The 26137-nt window shown below is 51.4% G+C and overlaps 7 protein-coding genes across 7 annotated transcripts; 4 read left to right on the forward strand and 3 right to left on the reverse strand.

The window, feature by feature from the left end:
* Window positions 1-361: 361 nt before the first annotated feature.
* Window positions 362-3523, reverse strand: AYO21_06186 (hypothetical protein; the record flags this gene model as incomplete). The annotated part of the gene is made up of 3 exons (XM_022656149.1): window positions 362-1529; window positions 1580-3212; window positions 3268-3523. 3 exons carry the CDS (start codon window positions 3521-3523, stop codon window positions 362-364), a joined length of 3057 nt encoding a protein of 1018 aa, XP_022511494.1.
* A 5049-nt stretch (window positions 3524-8572) lies between these two features.
* AYO21_06187 (hypothetical protein) lies at window positions 8573-8935 on the forward strand (the record flags this gene model as incomplete). Its single annotated transcript, XM_022656150.1, has 1 exon — window positions 8573-8935. The coding sequence occupies one exon, from the start codon at window positions 8573-8575 to the stop codon at window positions 8933-8935; it is 363 nt and encodes a 120-aa protein (XP_022511495.1).
* A 923-nt stretch (window positions 8936-9858) lies between these two features.
* Window positions 9859-12604, reverse strand: AYO21_06188 (hypothetical protein; the record flags this gene model as incomplete). Its single annotated transcript, XM_022656151.1, has 3 exons — window positions 9859-11640; window positions 11688-12477; window positions 12528-12604. 3 exons carry the CDS (start codon window positions 12602-12604, stop codon window positions 9859-9861), a joined length of 2649 nt encoding a protein of 882 aa, XP_022511496.1.
* A 264-nt stretch (window positions 12605-12868) lies between these two features.
* On the forward strand, window positions 12869-14761 carry AYO21_06189 (hypothetical protein; the record flags this gene model as incomplete). The annotated part of the gene is made up of 3 exons (XM_022656152.1): window positions 12869-12961; window positions 13015-13351; window positions 13410-14761. The coding sequence occupies 3 exons, from the start codon at window positions 12869-12871 to the stop codon at window positions 14759-14761; spliced, it is 1782 nt and encodes a 593-aa protein (XP_022511497.1).
* Window positions 14762-16395: 1634 nt separating this feature from the next.
* Window positions 16396-17515, reverse strand: AYO21_06190 (hypothetical protein; the record flags this gene model as incomplete). The annotated part of the gene is made up of 2 exons (XM_022656153.1): window positions 16396-17046; window positions 17093-17515. 2 exons carry the CDS (start codon window positions 17513-17515, stop codon window positions 16396-16398), a joined length of 1074 nt encoding a protein of 357 aa, XP_022511498.1.
* A 1178-nt stretch (window positions 17516-18693) lies between these two features.
* AYO21_06191 (hypothetical protein) lies at window positions 18694-20304 on the forward strand (the record flags this gene model as incomplete). The annotated part of the gene is made up of 1 exon (XM_022656154.1): window positions 18694-20304. The coding sequence occupies one exon, from the start codon at window positions 18694-18696 to the stop codon at window positions 20302-20304; it is 1611 nt and encodes a 536-aa protein (XP_022511499.1).
* Window positions 20305-22357: 2053 nt separating this feature from the next.
* On the forward strand, window positions 22358-23485 carry AYO21_06192 (hypothetical protein; the record flags this gene model as incomplete). The annotated part of the gene is made up of 3 exons (XM_022656155.1): window positions 22358-22568; window positions 22625-22698; window positions 22757-23485. The coding sequence occupies 3 exons, from the start codon at window positions 22358-22360 to the stop codon at window positions 23483-23485; spliced, it is 1014 nt and encodes a 337-aa protein (XP_022511500.1).
* Between the last annotated feature and the right edge of the window lie 2652 nt (window positions 23486-26137).

A 26137-nucleotide genomic window follows, 5' to 3' on the forward strand; every position in this document is an offset into this window, starting at 1 on the left:
CCTGATTTGATATTATTAGTTTAAACAAGAATAAATACCATGTCAAGGTCGATAGATTCGACGCAATACTATATGCCACTATGCACCGAGCAAGGCGTAATCTATAGAAATGTCGCTTCGAGTGCTGTCATCAAGCCGCTTCTGTTACATTTGGGTATAAATGTTCCAAAAAAATAAAACACATACGAACCGCTCAAACTTTTCAAGTGCTGTGGCAAAAGTTCCTTCGCCAGAAGACACAGAGAGAGGGTTCATTCTTTCTTTCGCTGACCTTCCGAACAAGCAAACATAATGACGAAAATGTACAACGCACATATGGGAGGAATTTGTACATAGAATCATGTCGTAAAAAGGCCTCATATTACTCTTCAGTCAGAGCGTCGTCGCCTGTCTCCCTCCATTCTCTCGACTGCTCCGTGAGCCTCTTGACTCCAGTGACTCTTTCTGCCCATAAAGATTCAGATGCAGTTCTGAATGTATAAGCTCGTTGGGATGAGATGACTCCGATTGCCTGGAGGACGGCTTTGCGGGAGTCGCGGGAGAACACGGCTGGATGGTTGATCCACTCCAGGCTAGCTTCGATGTCGGCGTCGAGAGCATTCATAATGGTGTGATCAACATTGGTTGAGCGCGGAATAGGTGTGCTGGTGTCGGAATGGGGGCTGTGGTCGCGGGCGTGGTCTGGTGTGGCGGCCCGTGGGCTGCCTGCCTTGGATTGTGGGCTATGTCGTTTATTCAATGGTTGGGTGGCGCCGGGAGGTAGTGGCGGTAGACCACCTTTGCCTAGCCCTTTGAGAATGGTCCTTGTTTCGTTTAGGAGATGGTGTGCACGCTCGTGCTGACCACGCTGGACAAGAGTGAGGGCGCGGCTTAACATGTCGGACGTCAACAACTCCATACGCCTTTGGACAATGGAGGGATGCGGAGGGATCGGAGGTGTCGGCGGCCTTCCATTCTGGCGTGAGCGGCGGTTCGAGGGCAGCATGGTGATGGTCAGCAGGGAGGGCCGGGGTAGTTGTACGATCGAGCCTTCGCGGTGCAAGTCGCCAAATGAGAGATCGGCCTGGAGCAGAGGCAGTTCCTCCACACTCTGAACCCTCTGGTCATCGGTATCAAGCGAACCACCTAGGGCTTCGAGCCCAGACACGATAGACTCCCAAGCGTCCTGTGGCGCCGGCTCCGAGGTCGAGGTATCCGGATCAATCACCAACTGCACCAACACATCGCGCTTGTCGCCGAAATGAAGATCTCCCAAGCTTGCTTCAGCGTCCCGACCAGTGGCTCTCTTGGTCGTCTGGAGGGCACCGTTGATTTTGACAAATTTGGCAGGGGATCCTTCAGGCAGCTTGAGCTTGAGCTTCACATTCTGGTGTGATATCGACTGAAGAGCGCCTAGAACACCTCCAGCACATTCGCGGAGCATCATCCAGTCCTTGACGTACAGATACGACGCTTTTGTTCGGTTCGATAGCTCCAGCATGCTTTCTGGCTTGTGGGTAAGTCCAAGGCCGAAGGAGTAGATACCAACCCTATTGACAGTTAGCAGAGGAAGCAACATGAAGGCGAGCGGCGAACATACTTTGCAGCTTCGGCTCTCTGAACAACGAAGTCCACCCCTTCCATTTCGGAAGTCGAGGAATCGCTGATCAGGAGGATGGTCGAGATCGGATTTGCGGCCTTGCGTTGCATCAGGAGGTCCATTGCCACATTGGCGCCATCAACCACATCCGCCCGCAAACTCTTTTGTCCAACGGGGCGGATCGAGTTGAGGACTTTGTTCCATCCACCCCATGTCTTGGTCGTCATTCCAACCACCGGAACGCCTCCGCCACTTGAACCAAAGGTAACGAGACCCATCCGATCTCGATCGCCCAAATTGTGCACGAGAAATCGCAGTGTGTCTCTCAACAAGGTGATTTTCAGACCTTGCATAGAAGATGACACGGGAATAACAACCACAATATCGATCGGGACATGTAGTGACGGAGGGACTCGCCTGTCAACCATGTTCTTTGACATGGAATATTCCGTGGCCGCAGTCGTGGCCGACCGTGGCCCTCCGTAAGACGACGCGACAGAAGGCACGCGTCGAACGGCTCGATTCTGGCGACCGTATTCTTCTTCATCCGTGCCCGAGGTATCTTGTTCGTAGTCGTGGTTGAAGCGAGGAGAGGGTTCGGTGGCATGAAGGTCTCGTAATGCTCGTTGCCAGATTTCCAGCTTGTTGCGATCCTGGAACAAAAGGTGAAAGGTTGGCAACTCTGCCACTGACAGATTTAACGTCAAGATACACTCATCGGGAGATGCATGCACCTGTCGCAAGTGTTTCTTGATCAGAATAGAGCCTTTCAAGGTACACCTCGTCAGTTTGCGGCCGGACTCGGTGATCAATGGAGGCTGGGCGTTCTTCTTCTCCTTGACGCAAATGAGCATCTCTCCAAACAGGTAACACTCAAGCTCTTGCCACGAGTGGCGGTCCTTGCCAACTCTGATAACACTGTGCAGACGTAATTTGCCAAATCTCTGAAACTCAAGCCCGTGCCAGTTATCCACTCGCATCCTCAGCTCCTCGGTGATTTCGTCGAGGATTTCGGCAGGTTCGTACGCGAGAGGTGGCTGCTGAGTTTCTTGATGCCTATGCATTGCGGGAATACCGACTCCAGAGTCGCTGGGCAGCGGAGGGACCGGGGGCGTGTTCTGCATTTCATCCATTGGGCCATGGAATTTACCTTCGGGCACTTCAATAGTAACTAAACATGTAACGGTCTGCTGCTGACGCGACCGAGTCAAGGTCGGATACTCGCTGCGAACGGTAACGGTGGGAACCGGGATGGGTTGCTTGATATCTTTAATCTGAGTTCCTGGGACAGTCGTTTCCATGGCGTGGAGATCGTAATCATGCTTTCGTGGGTGACCGGCATGGTCATTGGTGTAATCAGTCGAGGAAGCATTGCCACTGTCGTTGCGTGAATGAGTTTGCGATCCGTGAGGGCCATGACCAATGCCGAGGCGTTCGATGCGCATTCTTTGGCTGTCTCGACTATCTCGGTTGGTGTTCTCGCGGCTGAGTCTCTCACTCATTCCTTGTGAGCTGTAGGAGTCATCTTGGACCACTTGTCGGCTGGCCTCCCAGGGCATGGGTGTATTTTGTGAACTCCGCGGCGAAGATACGTCTTTGGAAGCGACCGCTCGAACCATATTACTCAATTTGGCTGTGAATTTGAATTAGGAGTGAGATTTGCAGACGGGAGAGAGAGGGAAACCTACTCAAATCCAGGATGCTGCCTCCCCGGAAGGAATCCAGGCTCAAGGGGGCATCGCATGTCGGGCAGTACTGGGAGTCCGAGTCGCGGATGTATTCGTAAAAGCAAGCCTCGTGAGCGACATGGCCACAGGAAAATTGTAAAACCCTCTCGCCCCTCAATGTATGCTCCAAAAGCTCTTCGCAAGCGGCGCATTCCCCTCCAACAAACGTCCTTTCTCGTCGTGAACGTGAGCGGTCCGAGTCGAGCATGCCGGCCATGGGATGCCCAGCTCCTGGGACGCTTGTCGTGGGGGAAGGAGGCGGGCGTTGGTCCCTCGTACGCGGACGATGATCGTTCGGGGTATGCGGCCTGCCCAAGGTGCCAGAGGAGATGCTGGATTGTTTGTAGGTCGAGTTATGCGAAGCACCGCCCAGTGAGGAGGCCACGCGAGGAGGATACCCGTCGTGGCGGGCTCGCGAGACCTGGTCTGGGAAGTACAAAACCATGAGTCAGTTTTCTTCTCCCTTATCCTTGCCGTGTGTGTCTTGCTGGAGCAGAAATGATCTGTGGCAACAACGCTGGAGAAGGGGAATCCCGGCCGCAAAAAAAAGGAATGTTGCTGGAGGTCTTACTGTGGGCCGGTTTCGAATGGTTTGTGCTCGTCCGAGACCTTGATCGAGGACGACTGAGCAGTCCCAACTCGTAGAGGTTTTCGGTGGTCTCTCTCGACACCTCGGCGCTGGAGTAGGAACGGTTGTGTTTGGTCATGGAAAGAGATGCCCGACTGGCAGTGCTCTCCCTCTAGCGTCAAACCAATTTCATCAAGAAAGAAGATCCTGAGAGAACTAGGGGAGATCGGTTACCACGTGGAGGGCCTCTCAATTTTGTTTTCCTCAGTGGACACCCGAGAGACGGGGATATCAGAATGGAATCCTGAGGGGGGTTACAATGGCTAAAGAGTATAGTATTGCACTTGGATGCTTCTTGGGGGGAGGAGACTGGAGTGGAAGTAGCTTGCAAATTGGTGGATTTGCTGCACTTACTTTTCTCTCCGACAAGGTCAAACCGACTCTGTGGGGACGACTCTCATCATTGACCACGAGCACCTTAGCATTTGAGACCATGAGGCGCGATCGATTCCGACCAGTCGCACCGGCGCGGTGGGGGAGTCCCATGGCGCAACGCTGTGTGGAGCCTTGCTTCTGGGACGGCGGATGTCATGTAATGACAGGTTTGGCCAGTCTGGGGGCACCAGGGGGAGGCCCTTTTGCACCCGTGCAGCGGGTGGAGAATCTCAACGCCCGTGGGTCGAGAGCGAGAGAGGTCAGGGAGGGGTGCTCTGGCAGGCTCCGTGCTCCGTACGAGGCCCGGGCATGGAGATGGTGTTGCACCGAGCGCCTGGAACCATGCCACTGTAGGAAAGACAGGTAGCCGGCGCCGAAGAGCCGGCATTAGGCGCCTTTTAGTTCAAGAAACCAGAGGCTCCTGCAAACGCTGCGAGGGCTCGTCGGAGGATACCACCAGATGCTCGTGCTGCATGGTATTCCGACCGCTGCGGGGCGATTTCACGTCTCAGACTGGCTGCCCATTCGAGCCTTTTCTCTGGGGGCGCCGGGTTGCAGTAGTAGTGGTAGTGATCTGCGTCCAGGCTTTCCTTGCTCGGTAAAGAATCAAGGGGTCAGGGAAATGTCCACCAACGTTTGCTTGAGGGTCTCAAGCTGGGCACTTCCGGGCCTTTCCCTTCAACTCTGGAGCCCTTCAAGACCTTCCTTCCCCCAGGAACAAACGCGTCGGAACTCGAGCCTGGGCAGCCTCCGTTCTTTGACAGCTCTGTGGCTCCCGTCAAAGGACCCATGGGGCAAGGAACTCACACGTCACGGACAACCCCCGTGATAGTTCCAAAGGAGAGTTCGGAAACACTGTGACATGAGGGACTGACTCGGCATAGGTACGAGGTCCAGAACTCCCAGAACTCCTGGGTCTGGAGGTATACAGTCCCGAGTACAGGGCCAGGCACCGACGTTGTGGCCCTTTTGCCTTTTGGTGACATTGGCAATGGCATTGGCAACGGGGGCCAACGGGTAGACGACAGACAAGACCAGGAAATCCTTGCCGCATGCCTTCTGGACTCGGGAACAATGGACTTTGTCAAATGTAAGGTACCACACCTTTTCGTTCAACGGTCGACCATGCTGGCCAACAAATGGCAAGACGCCTTCTAGGCAGGCTGGTGGAGCATGGTGAAGCCAAAAAGAAAAACCCTTGGGGGGTGCCTGGGTATCAATCCTTCCTGGGTTTATCGAAATTTCCCGGTGTCGTAACGAAAGCTAATATGATCTCAAACCACGTTCCATTTGCACCTATGTACGTATATACATATGTACGAGTATGTACCTAGGCAATGTGCATACCTGGACCTCTGGAGTAAGTGATCGACAGAGCTAGACCTTGACTTGCAGAATGTTAGCGATGGCTTTGCTCGGGTGTAGGTACCTCAATTCCCTCTTTCTGCTGCACACGGAAGAGCAAAAAGGCAGCATTAAGGCAGATCAAAGATGGGCCCGCTCCCCAAATGGAACATGTCTCGATACCGCCTCCTGGAAAGAAGACCAAAATATCGTAGATCACATGGACTTCCCCAAATTGGACGATACGGTGCTGGTTGCCTTGGTTATGTTTCGAATAACACCTGGCAAACTGGCCGGAGACTTGTATCGAGTCCATCCAGCAACTTGATCATGTTCGCCTTGATGGCCCTCTCTGTTCTCGGGAGTATGATTCTGCGTCGTATACACTAGCGATGTCTGGCTCTGTGTCATCATGCCGTCATCCACAAGGACAAACAAACGGCGGGAAGCCACTGCAAGCTGCCCAGGGGAAAGGGTGGCTTGTTTCCTCAACATTCATCCACTGGCATCATTCAGGAGACACCCGGCACAGTCTTCATAGGCGAAACAGGGTAGCCCTGTCGAAAAAGGTGCCAGTGACATGGGAACCTGCATGAAAAGTCCAGACACCAAAGAAGGGCACAACCAGCCACATTCGCCCCACGACACCCAGAGAGTGATGGGTAAAAAAGACCCGACTGATGGATCCCTGCACCAAGGGATTTTCCCCAAAGCATCGGGCTGCTTCAGGTACCGACTTATTACTATTATTTGCCTATGGCCATGCTGGTGGTGTGTCCAGTAGCAGATTGTTGATTTTAGGGCATCCATCGCAAAGGCCATGCCAACGACAGTTCGCCCTCGAGCTCAACTGATTTTGCGATGGTCGTCGAGAACGTCGTCATGTGGCGTAGATCACCCTTGTGTTCGACAGCATGGTTCACAGTGTGCAGAAGGATCCAACGGTCTGACGTCGTCTGTCGACGATTGCGTCCAATAGTCGAGTACAACCAGAGTGATAGTACGTAAATAGGCAAGACCAGCCGCTTGAAGCATGTGAGTTGACTATATTGCCACTGTCAGCACATTACGTACCACTAAATCAATGTACCGGGCACGGAATACTCGAAAGCTCCAGGTAAAGGTGATACAGTTGAGTGCTCGGTATACGAGTAGTTAGAGCACCGTTCAGTAGGCTCCCTTCCATGGCTCAGGCTTCCAAACCCTCTTCGCTATTGGTGCTGCTCAAGCCAGGGTTAGGGGGCCCGGGGAAGTGACTAGCAACCAAGATATTTACCTAGTAGGTTTTCATCAGATTCCCCAATTCCAAGCCCCCCAAGCGAGAGACTAGGGTAAAGGGCTTGATCCCCTCAAACTGCCGGCATTGTTGGATAGAATTCTAGCATCTAAACAGTTCGTTTCAGAGTGCACGTACACCAGTCTCGTTGTACCTGTAAGCGAGATGGGTGGCATGACTTTTCCCAGCGACAAGTTGTACTCAGGGCAGCTCTGACCCCTTGATCGTCGATTCATACCGAGGACTTGGAGGTGGCTGGAGTATCGCACGTACTGTACCGAGTACTCGGTAGGTACATGTGAGTACTGTTAGGTACCACTCTGTTCACTGCTTCCACAGCCGTCATCATTCGTACAGATAGATATCCACATGCTTGAGCAGCCAGGGGTGAGATTGTGGCGCTTGTACTCCTATCAGACCTGTTGATTGCAGAAGCCTCACTTCTCAAAGTCTTCATGGTTTGGGTTCGTTCGCGGCAAGGATCAGCAGCTTGTTGATCAGCTCCCACATTTCGGATTTGCTGTTGGGTTTCGCGGCCACAGGCACCCAAACTCCAAGGGTTTGGTGACCAATCCAAAGCACCGGTATACCCTGCAAAGAAGGACCATGGTCATTCCAGTTTGGCCATTCTGTCCAATCTCCTCGTTGGCACAAGCCATACGAGTGTCGGGTTTTCTATTATTTTGAACTTGCTGAGGAGCCTCACAACTGCAACAATTATGACTTTTGAGGACCTTTCGCTATCGTCATCGTTGCCGTGCAGGACTTTCTCGTACTGGGCCATGTCGCTGGTTCGTCTAGAGTGCTCCCACCTCGCTGCTCGTGCACGGATTTCTCTGGCTTCAAAGGAAAACCCCCATTTTCCTGCATCAGTAGTGGGCATTATGCTTCGCCTTGGGTCCGCAGATTTGGGTCCATTGACTAGGAATTTCTTGTCCGTAACTCCCAGGCCCAGTGACATTCCAGGTGGTACAACGTCCCCTAGGCATGTACCTGGTAATAACCAAAAAAACGTGTTGCAGCTGAAGCAACGTGCTAGAGTGGAGGGGCGTGGAGCCTGTTGAGAGTTTTTCCATCAGCACCAATGATTTGCAACGAGCTTCCTTGATCGCACTCGCTATCTACACCATTATGACCATTGTACGTCAAAAACCACAGAGATCGACACTGACGGAGAGAAATGGCTCCCAATTGTAGTGATGTAACCAGAAACGGCGGTTGCCAATCTGAGTGAGGACTGGCATCTACGAGTAAAATCGATATCGCGTCCATTTGGGCATGAATATTGGAGCCGAGGTCATCCTCACCAGATCGATCGATAGACTGTAGAATATTGCTTCGGCTGTAGGTAGGGCTCAGCCGTCTGCCCCTGAAGCTATTGAAGCTCGTTTGAGAAACCGAGTCTGCCAGTCTGCCAGTCTGTTAGAACATCCCGAGTAGATCGTACATACTTGTCCTGCCCTGGTCAACAAAAGAGGTGGGTAATCGCTTTGACTAGGCAGGAACTCCGACTCCCGCGCAATGGAAGAGCTGGCATTATTGATCAGCTAACTCATTTCCAAGGTGTTGGTGGTGTCGCTTGGAGATTTCGTCGAGTCGGATAAAGGCTGTGTCATCTCTACGGAGGACACCCGAGACGAACCATGGCGGCATCTGTGCGGGAAGTGAGACTTGAGATTCAAGAGTCAAGACCGATTCAGCAGGTACGCGTCCGTAAGATCATCTTAGCTGCCGGTGAAGGATTACTGGAAAAAGCAGCAGAGAGCTTGCTTCTGGCACCATTGAGGTTCAGTGTTGATCCCCGAGCCGTGCTCGTTCCCACCAGAGAACAAGTGGATGTTCGCTTAGCACCTCGTGGCGCACGCAAATCATGCCCCGTATTGGTCGCCGCTTCGCAAAAGATTCGAAATCTTCACCATCTTCTCCAAGTAGTCGACTCGGCGCCTCACGACCACCGCGGCGTGCCCGACTTCGCAGGGCCTGAGTTTGAAACCAGAGCAAGCTAAGTGATGATTGCAGACGTTTAGCAGTATCAACGCGTCCTTAGTTGTACTCAGAGGGGATTGGTGTACTGTGTGTGCATTAGTTTATCATTATCGGTGCAACGCGCATTGAACTGCCAATCCGGCATGCCTCGTTGCTTGAGGCCATGTGAATTGACACGTTGTTGCTGATCATTTCGGTTACGGGAAAGGGGATCATCAGGAGGGAGCATAGGTAACGCGCGAGGCTCGGCTCAGCTCCCTCGCCTTATCGTCCCCTGTATTTCCCGTGGGCAAGCAGGGCCCCAGTTGTGACCCAGGACCAATGACGAGTTTGCTCCTGGTGCTGTGGCCAAAGACACCAATATATTGCGTCTTCGCCTCGTGGTAGTCCTGCTGTAGAGCCTTAAAGTTCGCCAAACCATAACCTAAAGGAGTTGCTAGAGACACGCCAGAGGTGGCATGGGCCAATGTCTTTCTAAGCGATATTCCAGACCTTCTAGAGAGCGGATGATCAGCTGGGCTTCTGGGCCTTTCCCTCTGGGTTTTCTATGGATCACCGCAGTTTACCGACAGAATTTGTACGTCCTTGTAAGTTTGTGTGTACAAGAGAGTTTGCTTCTGACTTTTCGGGAGATTATGCAAGGGGGAAGTTGTCCTATGGCTTCATGGCAGAGACAGATAGATGCGTTGGACTGGACTGCTGAAACAGCATAGCCCCCTTTTTTTTTTGGCTTGCTGCTGGTGGCAGTTATGGGTAATAATCAGTGAGGATCCCGCGTCGACCACCGAGTTCCCTGTTGAGTTTCTGCCGGGAGAAAACTTCCGTAGACCCGAACATTCAGACCTTGGGAAATTTAGGTGCTCAATGCCATGGCTTCTGGTATGTTCCTAAGAAAAAGGTAAAAAAAAGGGCAAGGTCCAGACTCTGGTAAATGGAAGTTTGATTAAGTCGGCAGTCTTTGATGATCTGGATCACCTGAGTCTGCTTGAAGGAGGCCTCTGGCTTCCGCGGCCTCTTCGTCCTCCAGAACAGAGTCTCGAACAGCTTCTGCATCGGCGACAAACACTCCAGCCTTGCGTCCATCTGCAGATGCGGACAGTATCCACCAAACGTCCTTTTTGGTGAGCATGCCTCTGAATGCGCCACGCTCAACAAAAAGGAGGTATCGAAGCCCAAGTTTCTGGAACATGTGCACCGCGAGTTGAAGGGAGCTGTTCGCATTCAACGTGATAGGCGTCTGGTCCATCCACGGCCGCAAGTCGATCCCAGTACCCAAAGCAATGTCGGGGTGGTAGGTAAAATAACACAGGGTTCTTGAATCAACAACCGTTTCAGCTTCGAGTCTGGACTGGTGGCTACCGGGATGCGTCATCCGCTCCAGTGCAAAGGCCAGCTCGACTCGAGAGATGTAGCCTAGAAGAGTGTTCTCGCGTGGGTAGTGTCGATTTGCACCTGTCTCAGCGACATCACCTGCTGGCTTTCTGAACGCAACCACCGGGAACCCGCGATAAGATGTGCTTCGGAGGATCTTTTGTAGACTTCCGACAGTATAAGACCTGTTGGCATCTAGGCACTTCATTTCCTCCACTCTTGTCATGAGACTCGAAACAAGAACATGAGGCACCGTTGCATCGTCCTTGTTTTCGAGATATGGATACTCGTTGAATTGAATCCAAGACTCGTAGATGCCTCGTGGCGAAAAGACATCTCCAATCCATTTGGCAAGCATGACCGCAATCATGATTGGCAAAACGTAAGTAAGGGCACCTGTTAGCTCGAATACGATCACAACAATCGAAACGGTCATCCTTGTAACCCCGGCCAGTGCTGAAGCAGCACCCACGATGGCATATGTGCCGGGAATAACGCAGGCAACATCAGGTTCGCAGGCAGCGAACAAGAACGACGTCGAGAAGTGTTTTTGTATCAGCTCAACAAACACACCCAGTGTTCTCCCATAAAGCGCGCCAATGGCCAGCGAGGGCAGAATGATCCCTGCCGGAATTCGCAATCCGAATGTAATGCTCGCAAGCAAGAAACCCAGTAATGAGGCCGCGACCAAGAGCCATGCCATAGACAGAGCCCCTGCAGTTGTGGCACGACAGAGACCGAAAATATCGTTGTTCCCGATAGTCGCACACTCTGCAAACAGATAGTACACCAATTCAGACAACTGAGCCCGCATGAAGAGGTTCGGGTAGTTGATGACGGCAGAGAGGGCGGAGACAACAAGTATTTCGAGAAGCGGCTTGTTGTGAAACGGATAGTTTGTAGATTTACGCAGTCTTGCCACGAACATGTTTAGTTTGATGAACAAGCCACCATATACTCCGCCGATGACTCCGAGGACAATGAATGGCGCAAGTTCAAAGCTGTGCCACCTAATCGTGTAGGTGACTTGATAGAGGACGATTTTGCCAGTATGGAAAGGATTCAACGCTTGAAGCGTGACTGCTGCCACCATCGCGCAGACAAACGATTGCCACATAGTCTTGTCCGGGAAGTAATATGAGAGCTGTTCAAGTGAAAACAGCACACCACCGATTGGCGCGCCAAAGGCAACTGAGATACCAGATGCAGCTGCGGCGGAAAGAACTTCTCGCTTTCGAGCTTCGTTCTGGCTCAGCGACTCAAATGGCTTCATGATGAGATTGGCACAGCAGCAAGCCAGGTGGACGAATGGGCCTTCTTTTCCAAGCCACATGCCCGAAGAAACTGCAAGGATCTGTGCGATGTCAGGTCAAATACCAACAGATCTATCGATGAACCCACCAAACCAAAGGACTTTGTGATCAGAGTCCATGTGCCGAGAAATCTTCTGATGACGAATCCTCCCAGGACGGTCTTGATTTCCGGTATGCCACTGTGTTGGGCATAGACCGAATAGTGTTTGACAAGGACCGCGGCTGAGACGGCAAAAAGTGTAGAAAAGACAATGAAAAAAATGTAGCCCATAATGAACTGGCCCGCCTTTGCTCTGATACCCAATGCTGCAGGCCATGGTGTCCAATCCTGACATTGAGTGAATTCATCATGACCCCAACAGCAGAATTGTTTGTTGAGATAGAAATCGCCTCCGCCAATTCCTTTCTTGCAGTAACCTGTCTTGATATCGCCCAGCCAGTCTGAGGCGATGTTGACGAAAGCTGCGACGCAACCCACCGAGATTCCACTTGCGACGAGGACGAACCAAACGTGACTGGCGTCAAGTAATTGCCTCAAGTTTCCAACAAGGCCCGTATCATGTGCCAGGAACTTTCTCAGTCGTTGCCGCTCTTTTGTATACTCATAGATCCAATCGATTGCAGTCAGGTCGTCGTAGCCCACTCGCCTGCCTGGCCCCTCCACGTACCAATCAAGTGGGCCATCATCTTTCTGGCCGATGTGTTCAGGATTGTGAGAACCGCCTCCTTCAATGGTGGTGCTGGTCTCAAATGCCTCCCCGTTCACAGGGAGCCTCAGAGTTGTTACTGTCGAGGGTGTCTTGTTCGCATGCGGTGATGGGAGGGGAGAAGGGTCTATAGGGCGAGCCGGTGATTCTGAGTCGGGAGTATCGGGCAGTCTAGCCCCCAGAGATCAGCAAAGTCATGCGCCTCTTTTTGAGTACAGTACCTTGAAGAGATATCACCGTCCTCCGCAGACATCAAGTCAAGGTGAGATCCATTGCTGTCGGCGGGTGGTCCTGCCATGCTTGTGAAGTTTTGAAGACTCTTCCGCGCTTCCGTAGGTACTCATTATCGTGACAGCACCAGCATACCTAGGTAGCCACCCATAAACGTCAACATTGACTAGGTTGAAGACATGGCGGGCACTCACTTTACGAGGACGAAGTACGTGACCGGCTTGGCAAGGCTGACGTTCAGCCTTGGGGCAACGTCAATAATTTTTGTCACGGATTTCATCCCCTCCCTCCAGTCGACATCTTCTCGACTTTTTGCTCACCGGTCACCGCGATGTCTCTAGCTATACCCCAAGCCTCCCAGTCGGGGCTGTTCAAGCCTGGCTACAACAGCTATGACGCTGAGGATGGTGCCGTGATACGAAATGTATGTCGTCTCTCAACCCCTCAGGCCACTCATGTTCTAACTCGTCTTTACAGATCGATGCGTGCAGAACAATTGCCCAGACCGTTCAAACCTCACTCGGTCCATATGGCCGCAACAAAATTGTCATTAATCATCTGTCCAAGATGATTCTGACTTCCGACGCTGCAACCATCCTTCGTGAACTAGACGTTGTGCACCCCGCCGCAAAATTACTGGTCATGGCCAGTCAACAACAAGAGGCGGAGATGGGAGACGGCACAAACATGGTCATTATTCTGGCTGGAGAGCTGCTCAAGAAAGCCGAGGAATTAATACGAATGGGTCTTAAAACAAGCGATATCGTGTCTGGGTATGAAAAGGCACAGGCCTATGCTCTGAAATGCTTAGAAGGTACCAGGGCACTACCCGTTATCCTCTCAAGAGCGAAATACTGACACTGGGCCAATAGACTTGGAAGTTGACACCGTCTCTGATGTTCGGTCCGCCGCCGAGCTCAGCAAAGCCCTTCGCACTGTCGTTGCTTCAAAGCAATCTGGCTCCGAGGATCTTATTTCGCAGTTGATTGCCCAGGCTGTGCTGGCCGTGCTACCCAAGAATCCGGCAAATTTCAATGTCGACAATATTCGCGTAGTGAAGATCATGGGCGGAGACCTCGCTTCTTCCCAAGTCGTCAAAGGCATGGTCTTTGGCCGCGAACCGGAAGGTCTGGTGAAGCGAGCGAAAAAGGCGAAAGTTGCCGTGTTCTCATGCCCGATCGACATCTCCCAAACAGAAACAAAAGGAACCGTTCTGCTGAAAAACGCAAAGGAAATGATGGCCTTCTCCAAAGGCGAGGAAGCCCAGCTTGAAAGCGCCATTCGAGAAATCTACGATACGGGAGTTCGCGTGTGCGTTGCAGGCGCGACCGTGGGGGAACTGGCTATGCACTACTTGAATCGAATGGGTATCCTCGTTGTCAAAATTATGTCGAAGTTTGAACTTCGACGCCTCTGCAGCGTGTGTAACGCCACTCCTTTGGCTCGCCTTGGAGCGCCCATGCCCGATGAAATGGGCAGCATCGATGTCGTCGAGACCACTGAAATCGGTGGTGACAGAGTAACCGTCTTCCGCCAAGAGTCTGAGACAGCGACGACACGTACAGCGACCATCGTGCTGAGAGGCGCAACTCAAAACCATCTCGACGATGTGGAACGCGCAATTGATGACGGTGTCAACGTTATAAAAGCGGTAACAAAAGATCCTCGACTTGTTCCAGGCGCGGGTGCAACGGAAATGCAACTTGTGGAGAGAATCAGCCATTTCGCAGACAAGACGCCAGGCTTACCGCAGTACGCCATCAGAAAATATGCGGAGGCGTTCGAGGTCATCCCGAGAACGTTGGCAGAGAGTGCCGGACTGGATGCGACAGAAGTGGTAGCAAGGTTGTACACAGCCCACCAACGCCGAGTAGGATCCAGCGAGGAGGTGAAACGCCGGAAACAAGCAAATGGCGAACAAGATGAAAGCGACGACGACGACGAAGATGACGAGGAGAACGACGATTCCGACGACTCTGCCGGATCTGATGAATCGGAAGAACCTTACTGGACAACGGGTATCGACCTGGAAGTCAGCGACCCATCCGGTGTGCTGGATGCCCTGGAAGAAGGCATCCTGGACCTGATGGTGACCAAGTCGTGGGCGATTCGACTTGCCACGGAAGCGGCGAGAACAGTTCTGAGCGTTGATCAAATCATCGTCGCGCGGCAAGCTGGAGGGCCCAAGCCACCAGGGCCCAATCCGAACTGGGACGAAGATTGAGGGGTAGAAAACAGGTAGAGGCAAAAGGAAAGAAAGGGGAATGAATAATGGTTTTTTTTAGAGTTGATTTGATGAAAGAACAAAAAGCATGGAGACAACCAAATCCATGCGTGCCATGGGCGAACGAGCGTCTCGAGAAGATGGTATCACGACGAGCAACCCGCTTTTATGCCCGGTACGCGCCGCCACGGGAGTCACGAACTCATTCCGACGACTGCCATGAGCGAAATCTTGGAAAGCCGGGAATACCTCACCTGCCTGTGTCAGTGGCGTTGGACGTTGTCGAGCGCGATCGCCACAGAGCTTACAGTCAGTACTTGTCTGTGTATGGAACGCCCGTAATGGTTTAGCACATCGGCAGGGCGCCTCAACACAGGACTGGGACTGGGATGGGACATGCGGATGGCTCAGCGCAGAGGCGAGAGAAGGAAGACGCGTCAACATGTAAGGGAGGGTGGCAGACAGGAGACTTTGTTTGGTGAAAAAGCGTCGAGGATTGAATGCCCAGATAGATGGCCCTCTCAGCTCTGCGAGGCTCAGATGCTACAAAGAGGCAAAAAACAAATGAACCGTGGCAACCAAAAATAGTGCAGACTCTATTGTAGTTCGCTCGCTGCACGGAGTGATATTGTTTCCTCATTCACCCATGATATACACTAATGTGTTCCACGCGCACCCGAGCATCCTGAATCCAGTTGGGTAATTCTTCAAAGCGCCGTGCCACCAGAATTCAGGCACGTGTCAGCTTCGGTGTGGACCAGATAGCAGTTAGTGTTGCCATATGGTTGATATCAAAAGCAAAACATGCATCACTGCCATCTCCTCTTCCGTCACGACCATCCTCCTAACAAAAAAAGCACCAGAAGTCTATCACTAAGCCAGAGAGAGCATTCATGACTTTGACTACATTCCTGGACCCCTTTTCTGCCCTGTGCCCAGTATTGGCATCAGAATTGAGAACCAAACCAATGCTGCAACAGCTGAATAGGATGATTTCCTGATATGCAGTATTAACCCATACAGAAATCTCGATGAGTGAATAGTGGCGAATACGGAGTCTGATCTTTTATTCGCAGTCATTGATGTTTTGTTGAGTGCTCTCGGAAGGGTGGCTCGTTCCGTCTAGACCACGTTAGGGATTAACGGCTAGCATTCGGTAGAGTTCAATTGTCTGTTAGTCCTTGCAGGATCAAGCCCATCGATGGCTGCGCCAACGGAACAATATTCATGAGATGGGGCAATGGGAAGCTCTCAACGTGATGATGCGATGAGCTGTCGTCCAACCGTGTTTCAGTATGCTGTGTCATTTCAACGTTGTCTGCCATGTAACCTGGACCAGCTGTCGCAAGTCTGACATTTCGTCCGCGATAAGCGCAAGGGTGATGTCTGATGCGGATGCGGGTAAACCCTCAATCGCAAAGTCCAGCCATGGAGATACATGCTGACACCTTTTGCAAATTTGAGGTGATGCTCGGTCGAACACTGAAGGACTGGACACGACTTGCCTTGGTGTAGGCTGTGGGGTCGTATAGTCATGGTCAAAAACATTAGTATCTCCATGGCGACTGGTGAATTGGTGGCTGTTAAAGCGACGTGCTTTGATCGTTGCAATCGATTGTTGTGTCGGGCTCACTCTATGAGTTGGAGGAAAATCCACTGCCTGATGGCTCTCTCCTACTAGCACGCTTCCAAGCATCCATAGCGACCGTATATTCTTTCATCTGGTCTTCATAGCGGTCGTCCCACAACTTCCTGTTGTCCGCACTAAGGCCATCCCATTCTGCCTGGATACGAGCAGGAATTTGCTCAGGAGGGTAATCATCAGCTTCTAACTGTGGTCTCATGTGCATTGTAAATTGCACATAGGGTGCTTCTGGTCGTTCTGGGCGTCCCGGTGCTCCTGATGAGCGCGCAACACCGTTCGCACCGACTTCTGGTGCAGCGGGTATGCTTGGTGGTCGTTGCTGACTCGGCGACTCGTAGGGTACTGGCAGGTGCTGGTCGCCTGGAATAGGAGATGATTGCGGATATGACGCGTCAGGAAATTGTTGCTGGGATGCAGGATTTGCAGGTGCTTGTGGAGTGGAGGAGTTGATGCGGAAGGACGAGGTAAGTGTAGCGGGATCGTGAGGAGGGACTGGGGAGAAAGAGCTCGCGGGAGCAAGGTTGGGCAACGTGGTTTGTTGATACATGTTCGGTGCGGCCTCTCCAGGGGTGGTCGTGTTCATGATAGCCTCTCGGTACGTGTTGTTGGTTCTCCTCCGTCGCTCAGGTCGCTCGACGGGCTGTGTCGGGTAAGCGTCTGCCATGGAGAGCAAAGGGCTTCCTAACCTCGGGTTCATCTTCATCACTCGCTTCGGAGCTGTCGTCCAGTAAACCTTCCCCATCAGGTCTCTTGCGTTGCAACTCAGGTGCCACGCTGCTCCCGGCCAGCTCGGCCAGACTACCGTTGCCATTTGCCAGAACTCCAATCTTATCGAGTTGTTCGGGGGTCAACTTCTTGGCTGGAGCAGTCATAATGTCCTGCAGGTGGTTGAGAAGGATGGCGCGGAGCAGGCGCATCTTCTGGACGTGCTCCGTTTCTTGGATAATTCTCTTTCGGGTAGCATCATTGTTGCTCTCGATCTCGGCGAGCCGCCGCTTGAGCTCGATACATTTCTTGCGGTAGGCAAGCTCTTGTGTGGGCGCAAGGGGCGCGTTTCGATGAAGGGGGAGATCGCCTGCTGGAGGGAAAGGCGTATCTTTGGTGTCCATTTTTCAGAGTCAGATAGAGGAGAGGTGTCGCTCAGGTTCACAGGAGCATGTGAACAATACCCCTGAAGTTATAGATGAGAATCGAGAATCGATTGATGGTCAAAGCTGAGAAAATATGAACGAGTCCCTTTTGAAGCCACCAAGGGTTGTTTTTGGAAGTGGAATTCAAGTCGACGGTGTCTTGAATCGCGTTGACACAAACGCAGGAGGTGCATTGAGTTTTGAGGAAAGTGCGCCGAGAAGGAGTTGTGGTGAGGGCCTCTGCATCGAGAAACTATGCCACTCAGTGCCACTCACAGCCTCATTAGCATCTGTTTGCACTTGATGATATTATGTGTGTACGATGCGCTTGTTACATAATTCTAGTTCTGACATTGATATGTCAAGAGAACCTTCTCAATCCGAGAACGTCCCAAAAATCGTCTCTACTTTGCCATCTCTCACGACATTTTCTCCCATGTCCATCAGGTAGGCACAGGCAAGTTCTATCTCTCTTTACTGAGAACACACTTCAGCCTTGCTAGATAGTCTGATTGGCCCTCCGTTACATGTCACATGCGTCTCCAGGGCGAGCAACACTGCCTCTCAAAATTTCATCCATTTGCCCTGTGGTGTGATCAGTTGGTGTCGCCGCTCCTCCCTTATCTGCGCCCTCACTGGATTTGAAATCCCTAGTTCCTTCCATACGGGATAATCGGAAGAGTTGAATACGAGAGACGTCTTGAAGCGTGATTGAGAACAGCAAGGCTTTTCAGCTGCCCAGAAGCCGGAGAGATGCTCCCTCTTGAATGATCCAATCTGTCGTCTTGACACTCCACCCAACTGGACGGGTGTTCACGGTGCCCCGAGTCCGGCAACCTTGGCAATCCAAAAAGGGATATGGAAGTTGAGTTGCTAAGCGAGTCCTTCATTTTTCGACCACGCAGAGCTCGTCTAAAGTCTCCCAACTCATGGCCGAGGATATCGATCCAGGCCTCTTCGATATGGCCCCCACCAAGATCAAGAGGTTTGACGAGTTTAAGCCCCAGATGATATTCGACCGTGACATTGCCTCGATGGGTATTAATTGTGTCAGGCTGGCTCTGCCATAGTTGTGCAATCGTTCTTCGCCTCCAGCTTTGCGGTGCTTGTCCATCTGCTGTTAACGAAAGAGTGCCGGCGACCTTCTTTTGCTCACGATGAGTCCCTGGACTACATTGCCCCGGTCATGGGAGTTGGAGGATGTTCAAGCAGTCTTGAATGTCTTCGTGACAGCCCTCAGTGGCATGTCTATCTTCGTATTCACCCGCTGCTACTGGTCACTTGGGGCGCGACAAGCTGCCAAAGGAAAGGCCGTGCCTGTATCATCGCTGCTCAGCTTGAACACTCCAGGCGAGGCTATCGATATTCTCCTCCTGTTGAAATCTCATGCCTTCCAACATTGGAATATTGTCGCTCAGAGCCTCGTTGTCATTGCTCTCTCAATCACAACTATATTGTCTGGTCCTATTGCCAAATACTCAACAAGACTGACTGAAGTCGTGGTACACACGGAGGTCAATGGGCATCTTGCACAGAGAACAGATAACAGCATGCCAGTCTCACAAGTGCCGTGGAATCTGACCCAAACGAGTCTCGAACGTGCCAATTTTCCTGTTGACCAACTGCTGGACTACGTCCCCGACACTTCGGATTTTTGGGTCTACCGTCCTGACGAATGGAACAACACTTGGAGTATGAGCTGCGAGACCATCGAATCAACGCCAGTGACCCTGTACCTCACGTCAGAGTGCGATACTTTGACAGGGAAGTTTGGCGGTGCAATAGAAGATGAAATTTTTCCTGCATTTCTGACCAGTGACTACGGCTACTACGACGCTGGAGATTTCTACACCAACGCAACGTTTATCAAAGACTTGCTTCTCTGTATGTATGCGGCCAACTACTCAAATTGGGATGAGGCTCTCAGCCATATCGGGACATACCGCATGGTGAATATGTCCATGGTAGCTTTGCATGTTCACCACGCACCGAAGAATGCGTCTGATGATTACGCCCCATGTCGGTTTGGTGAAGGTCCGGTAGGCTCTGCTTCATATACGCGGGTCGATTGTACTGTCCAGCTCACCAACGATCGCATACCGGATCCAGATTGGATAGGATTCCCCGATGTTGACGATGTTTTTAGCATTCCTTCCGCAATGGTGAACAACTACTTCACACGCTTTAAAGACGAGTCAATGGCGGACCAGAAGATTTCCACTATCAGCGCAAGAGAGCTGCAACGTTTCTATCAAACCTACATGATCACAAAAGACACTCAACGGAAGCGGACAGTCAAACGGACGATAAGCGTCCGTGTTCCTGCCGTACAACTATCCAATGCATTTATTGCGGTGTTTAGCATTCTTGCGGCCTTCATTTGCCTCGGGGGACCAGCCTATGGTCTCTTCCGTTTCATACATCGACGAGCCATGGACTCATTGCCGCAGACAAAGCTTGATTGGTTGTTAGAATGCATCATGTCACGGTCTCCAAACCCAAGCTATGTGGGTAGTCGAGGGCCAATACCATCGACCGTCACCAAACCCCAGGCACCAGTACCCTGGCATGTACGAGCAGATAGGAAACGGGCCCAGTTTGAGGCCGGGACTTACAGCACAAAGCAGGCGGAAGAACTCCCTAACTCACCCTACGAGTACGTTCACGCAGTACCACCAGTCCTCCCGGATAAAGTACCTTCAGGTAGTCGAGCCCAGCCAGATCTCGGCTTCTGGAGTCCATACCCACAAGAAAACAGACCAATGTGAGGTGGAGAAGAACTTGTGCATGTTGGATCTGGCAACTCAAGTTGAGTGAGGCAATGACAAGGAATTGAATTGGTACCGATCTTCTCGCGGAAAGGTTCACAGCGGTTCTTGCCAAGTGGGAAGTTGCTCCCAATTGCAATCTTTTGCCTGAGCCTGGATCAAGAGCACTATCACAATTCCTTTGCAACCAAGCCCTTTTAAGGAAGACGGTGTTCGAGGTTGGCTTACTGTTATCCAGTTGCTAAGCTTGGGCAGGGATTGCTTTCACATGCGTTTTGTGTCATGATCTGGTGACGACGGGAGGCATGCTAGAAGCTGCTAGAGGATACGACACTGTTTTCTCCTAATTGATAATTGAATTCAAGTCTGTAATGGTCCTTTTGGCAAGCCCCACGACCCGCCTGATCATGAAGTGCAGCACAATATGTGTATCATCTTGTCCAATAACTTGTCTTCTGGTAATGCAGTTCGCCCCATTAAGGATGGAGAGGCATTCTTGGGAATGGATCGACTATTACTCGGAGTCATGATATCACTAAACTGGTCGTGAATTCCCCCCCGTGGCTCCCTGAAAAATACCGGACAAAATCATACGAGACCGATGGAAAGGGCAGACTCGTCTCTCGACCAGAATCATCCCCTGCTCGGTAGCGGGAGACTTTGTGGCTGCTGACTGAGGATGGAGGGATTTGATTTCCAATAGTCATGGCTCCAACTAGTGTTCGTACTCGTAGAATCTACCGTCATCACAGAAAATCTCCGAGAAAGCTTGTCGATCCTATCTTCTCAAACGGTGATTCCCCAGAAGAGGCTCCTCCGGACCAGGGTCCTCATGCATATTAGCTCCTTCTGTCAACGTCTTCGGTGCATGAACAGGAGGGGGAGACGCTTCGGGGAGGCGGACGCGATTCTGCAGGTGCATGTCCCGTATTCAAAGGCGTGTGTGTGGCACGATAGTTCCCGTTTGGGGGGAAATGAGCATCAAGTGCGTGGTCAGACATGGTAGCGTCGGAAGGTACAGCTTGTCATCTAGATTGCAGATACTATTCATTTCTCATTGGCATTCTATTAGGTTACTTAGATGGTTTTACTCTGTCCTTTACGCCGGCCATCAACAAGTAATTCCTTACAGAGTAGGTCTTTCACTATTGTAGGCGGTCTCCGGCGAGAGTGGGTGCAAGTATGGCCTCTCTGTGTCAGACCATGCTATTTAGCTTGTCTTCATCCCACGCGGCTGGCAGTGGCGCTCTGACAGTTACCTGAGGAGTCTCCCTCGTGGAGAGGATGCCGGGATCATGGGTGTTGGACTTGTCTCTGAGGGAAATCTCCACACACATTGTACAGGAGGGGAATTTCGAGAGTATTTGCCAAACTAATTGTTGGCTGCGCAGCGAATGAGAGGGCAAGAAAGGCATTTTGCAGAAAAAGGCCTGTTCAGGGGCCGCTGCCAAGCGCCCTGTCAGAGCCATTTCGGGAAACATCCATCGCATCCAGAATCCATCTCCACGTCTCTGTGCCTCGCGCTAATCGCACCATCTGCCTCTTCTCGCGTATCCTTGGTCAGTCCTCCCTGCCACCTTCACACCATACACGCTGTTTATCACGCTCTTCTAGTCAAAAACCCCCTCTGCAACGGCACGCGTCGGAGGCAAAGACTGAGTCCTGACCAGGTTGGATATTGGTTGGACCCCCCAGAATGGCAAGACTTCTCCCAACAAGTGCCAACCCGGCAACCCTCGCTATGCATCGATGCCTGTTTGACTCGGAGCGCCCACGGGGAAGGGGAAAAAACCAGGGAAAGAAAGAGCTCGACCTGCAAGAGGGGGAAAAAACCGTTGGACCTTATAGCGCTTGCTTTTCCTCTCAATCCCTCGAGAACGAGCCTCATCATGCAGTATTTGCCTTTTCATCAATGTGATATCGATTTCTGATACCTTTTTATGCCTGTTTGCCTTTGGCTATCCCACCAGTGTCAACCTTGCTGCAGTAATTGGACAGCGCCCGCGTCCTGCTATTGGACCCCAACGGCAGACCAAGCCGGAATCTATTCATCATGAATCAAGTTCCAACAGATCTTCTACCTCACGATTCATACGTGGGAGAGATCTATCGAGTCAACATATCCTTTATCTGTGTCAATTCCGTCATCATCATCATACGCTTGATCGTCAGAGGCTTCGTGGTGAGACAGGTCGCTGTTGACGATTTTCTCATGGTGGCGGCTGGCCTCTTCGCTGATGCTTTCTCCGCTATGTCGATAGTTGGTAAGTTGGCGAATACAACCCGAGAGACGATTGTGTTTGTCTGACAACAGAAAAAGGCATACGATATGGCCTAGGGAAACACATCTATGACCTCCCGCAGGACTCCAGATTGGTTGACAACACAAAGAAAGTGATTCAGGTCATAAAACACCCCCTTCTTCGATAAAGAATAAGCTGACAAGCAATAGACCTTGTGGACATGTCAAATCATGTACGTGACAGCCTTGATGCTGGTCAAGATATCCATCGTTACTTCGTATCTTCGAGTTTTCCCGACTCCTACCTTTCGGAAAATAATGTATGCTCTCGGTGTGGCCATTATCGCGGTCTGGATCTGCAGTATCCTCGTTACCATCTTCCAATGCCATCCGGTCCGCGCAGCTTGGGACTTTACTCTTCCTAGAGACTGCTTGCAAATCGTCTCATTCTATTACTTCACCACCGCTTTTTCGATATTTACCGACTTCTTGCTGTGTACCCTACCGTTGCCAGTCTTTTACAGGCTTAAACTACCAGCGAGGCAAAAGTATATCGTGTCTTTACTGTTTGCCATTGGCTTGTTCGCAACCGTCGCATCGGCTCTACGCATAAGTGTACTCAGGAGTGTCGACAGCCTGGATGTCACCATGGGATCAGTATCCACAATGAAATGGTCCGTGGTTGAGGTTGGCACGGGTATCGTCTGTGCATGTATACCTTGCCTGAAGCCTCTTTTCAAGGGGTTTTTGCCAGACAAGACCTCCGCCAACAGGTCTGGTCACCGCGCCGATGGGCCTGGTGTGCATACACCTCGGCTAGGAACTGCGCATGAAGAGCGGCACGAGCTGACCAAGCCCTCGGACGGCTGGACGAACTTTAGTCGGCAAACACTGACTTTGAAACAAGGCCCGATGGTGACGGCAAAGAACTTCGTGTAACGGCAAAGTGTCACAAGGACGGCACTTTGGCCCTTTTGGAGCCAGATCGAATTCCCCTCGCGACTGCAGCATTTTCGGCCCAGAAACAGAAAAAGTCACCATATTTGCTTTCTATAAACATGACCTGCGCAAGCAACCCCATGTCCTAGAGATCACTTGATCTGACATGAGCATTTGGAGTTTGGTCGATCCCGTTCTTCCCGCTGTTATGACCGTCTCGCGCTGCAATGGGACTTCCTTCTCTGCGGCGACTTTGTCTGTACGATTCCAAACTACATATGGGAGCGAAGCTGTCCTGTTCCCAGACTTGACCCCGAAGGGATATGCCACTTCGAAACGCAAAGGAAAACGCAGTGGAAAATTGCAACTCTCACGAGACCACGACAACTTTTACGAGACGATCTTACATTTTCCACTGAACAGAAACAAACGGGACGACATCGGAGAGCTGGCTCTTCCTTGGTGTAGTATTTTGGAGATCTATGTTTCGATGACTGGTTTAGAGAGGTCTCAATCTGCGTTGATAAATGGGAGTGGAGCAGATGTCCCAACGAGAGTATTTATCTTTCCTTCTACGTATGTATTTTCCTACTCTTGATATGTGTATTCCCGGAGGATGGGTCTCGTTTTGGCATCTATCTCAGCGAGGGTTCGAGATGTATGCATGGGGGAAATGTACCAGTCAGTCCAATGGAAGCTGGGCGGCGGCGGATGTCTCAATATCTCCCTTTTTCTCCTTTCTTTATCCCTAATTCCTCTGGAATGTCCTTTCATTTTCTCAAGCTGTCGTTCGAGGATGAGGTCAGGACAATATGCGGACATTTCCATATCTATTCCCAGCCAGTCTATGTATACGGAACAGGGCAAACTGGGAACAACAAGTCGACATTTATTATCATGATGTACTTCGACACCAGAAATAGCCACCTTTTTTTTTAAATCAAGAGATATGGGTATTCTCGAAACCCCACTTGGAAAATCCAAATTATGTGGTATGGATGTAAATATACTGTACGAGAGATTTCTCTTTATATTAAGTAAATCTAGCGGTAGAGATATTAGTATCCTATCGGGCTAGTATTTCTTATCTCCTCCGAGTGATAGTATGCCGATCTGTGCCTAGTGCTAGGGCAGCTACAGAATCTAATAAATATGTACCTAAATTACGCTTTTCAAGAGTACGGGAAGCCTTATCCATAGTGGTTTATGCTATCAAAGAGAGTAGTGGTGGAGGTATACTGTTGAGAAAAGGAGGCATCAAAACAGGACGAGATTTGACGCGGTGCGCGCCATGCGGGGGGGCGCGCGAGGTGGTGCCCGACGTTAGTCGAATGGCATGTGGCACGCCAAGACTTTGGGAACTATTTTGGCCACTCGAGGGATACTAATACCCTAATTTTCTTGCAATATAATATCTGCTTGCCCGCCAAAACTCTGACAGTTATCCAGCTACACATTTCTAACATGCCCTTACCATCTTTAAGTCTTTGGGTTGAAGACCAACATCACCTGTCTCAGGAGCCCGCGGGCTCGGAGAACTCATCGAGAGAAGATTAGACACAGGAACAAGCGGTGCAAGACACAGGGGATGCGAAGTCTAATAACATGGAAGTCCAGGAGCCCAGTGAACGCGACCTCGTCTCGGAAGAACAGCTGCAAATCCCGACTAGGCCCTTAGTGGCGATCTTACCCCAAGAAAACGCCCTTCTCAGCTCTCAAACAGCGGCTCATCTCCGGCCCCATTTGCCACCATACGAATGGTCGTTCTGGACAGATGCTTGCCTGCGGGGCCCCAAACCGGTTAAGCTTGACGGATGCGGCTTCTGCGTCGTACACCGTCGTCTCGACAATAGCGACCCTGGTGATCGAGACTTTACTATCACATGGTGGCAAAGCTGCTTTGTGGCACGCAATGTCCATCAGATAGGACACGCTGAAATGCTTGCGGTGGCGCAAGCCTTGGAGATGGCCGTCGACCAATGCGAACGTATCTCCGGTACCGTCGTCACTAAAGCAAAAATAAAAATGCCAGGGGCGGCTGAGGACATAAAGCGTCGGGCAGCGACTATTCCCTGGCCGATGCCGAAGGCGGTGAATGTATTTACGGATAGTCAGCAGGTGTTGGACTCCTTCGATAGCTGCTGGCTTTCTGGCAGAACGCCAGCTCGGCGGTCACCAATGAGGCATGCCAACGCGATGATTGAAGCGCTTAGCGATTTAGGCGTCAGAGTGCATCTTCAGTGGGTTCCAGGCCATGCCGGCGACGTCCGTAATCGTTGGGCCCATGAAGGAGCTCGAAATGCACTCAAACCGCAATACCATGGGCGGAAAGTGTATACGAGGAAAGTGCACCGCGTTCACCGGAGGCGTCACAAGGACAGAACTGTGACACGACCCTCCACGGCCACTATTGAGAAAGGAACCTGAGCCTGCAGCACGACAGCGGTGTAAACTACGAGAACCAGTAGACCTCGAGGATTCGTTAATTTGAGGCAATCGAGTTGCACACGTCCAAACACCATTCGGTGATGGGAAGACTGGGTGAAGTTGGCTTGAGGACGCATGATTCATGTTAGAAAATTTCATTGCAGCTACGTATTTGCGCAGAAGGTACATAAAAGACGAAGCCACACGAACCCCAACACCAGCTAA

This window comes from Fonsecaea monophora, assembly GCF_001642475.1.
Source record: "Fonsecaea monophora strain CBS 269.37 chromosome Unknown Scaff42, whole genome shotgun sequence".
Lineage (NCBI taxonomy): Eukaryota > Fungi > Ascomycota > Eurotiomycetes > Chaetothyriales > Herpotrichiellaceae > Fonsecaea > Fonsecaea monophora.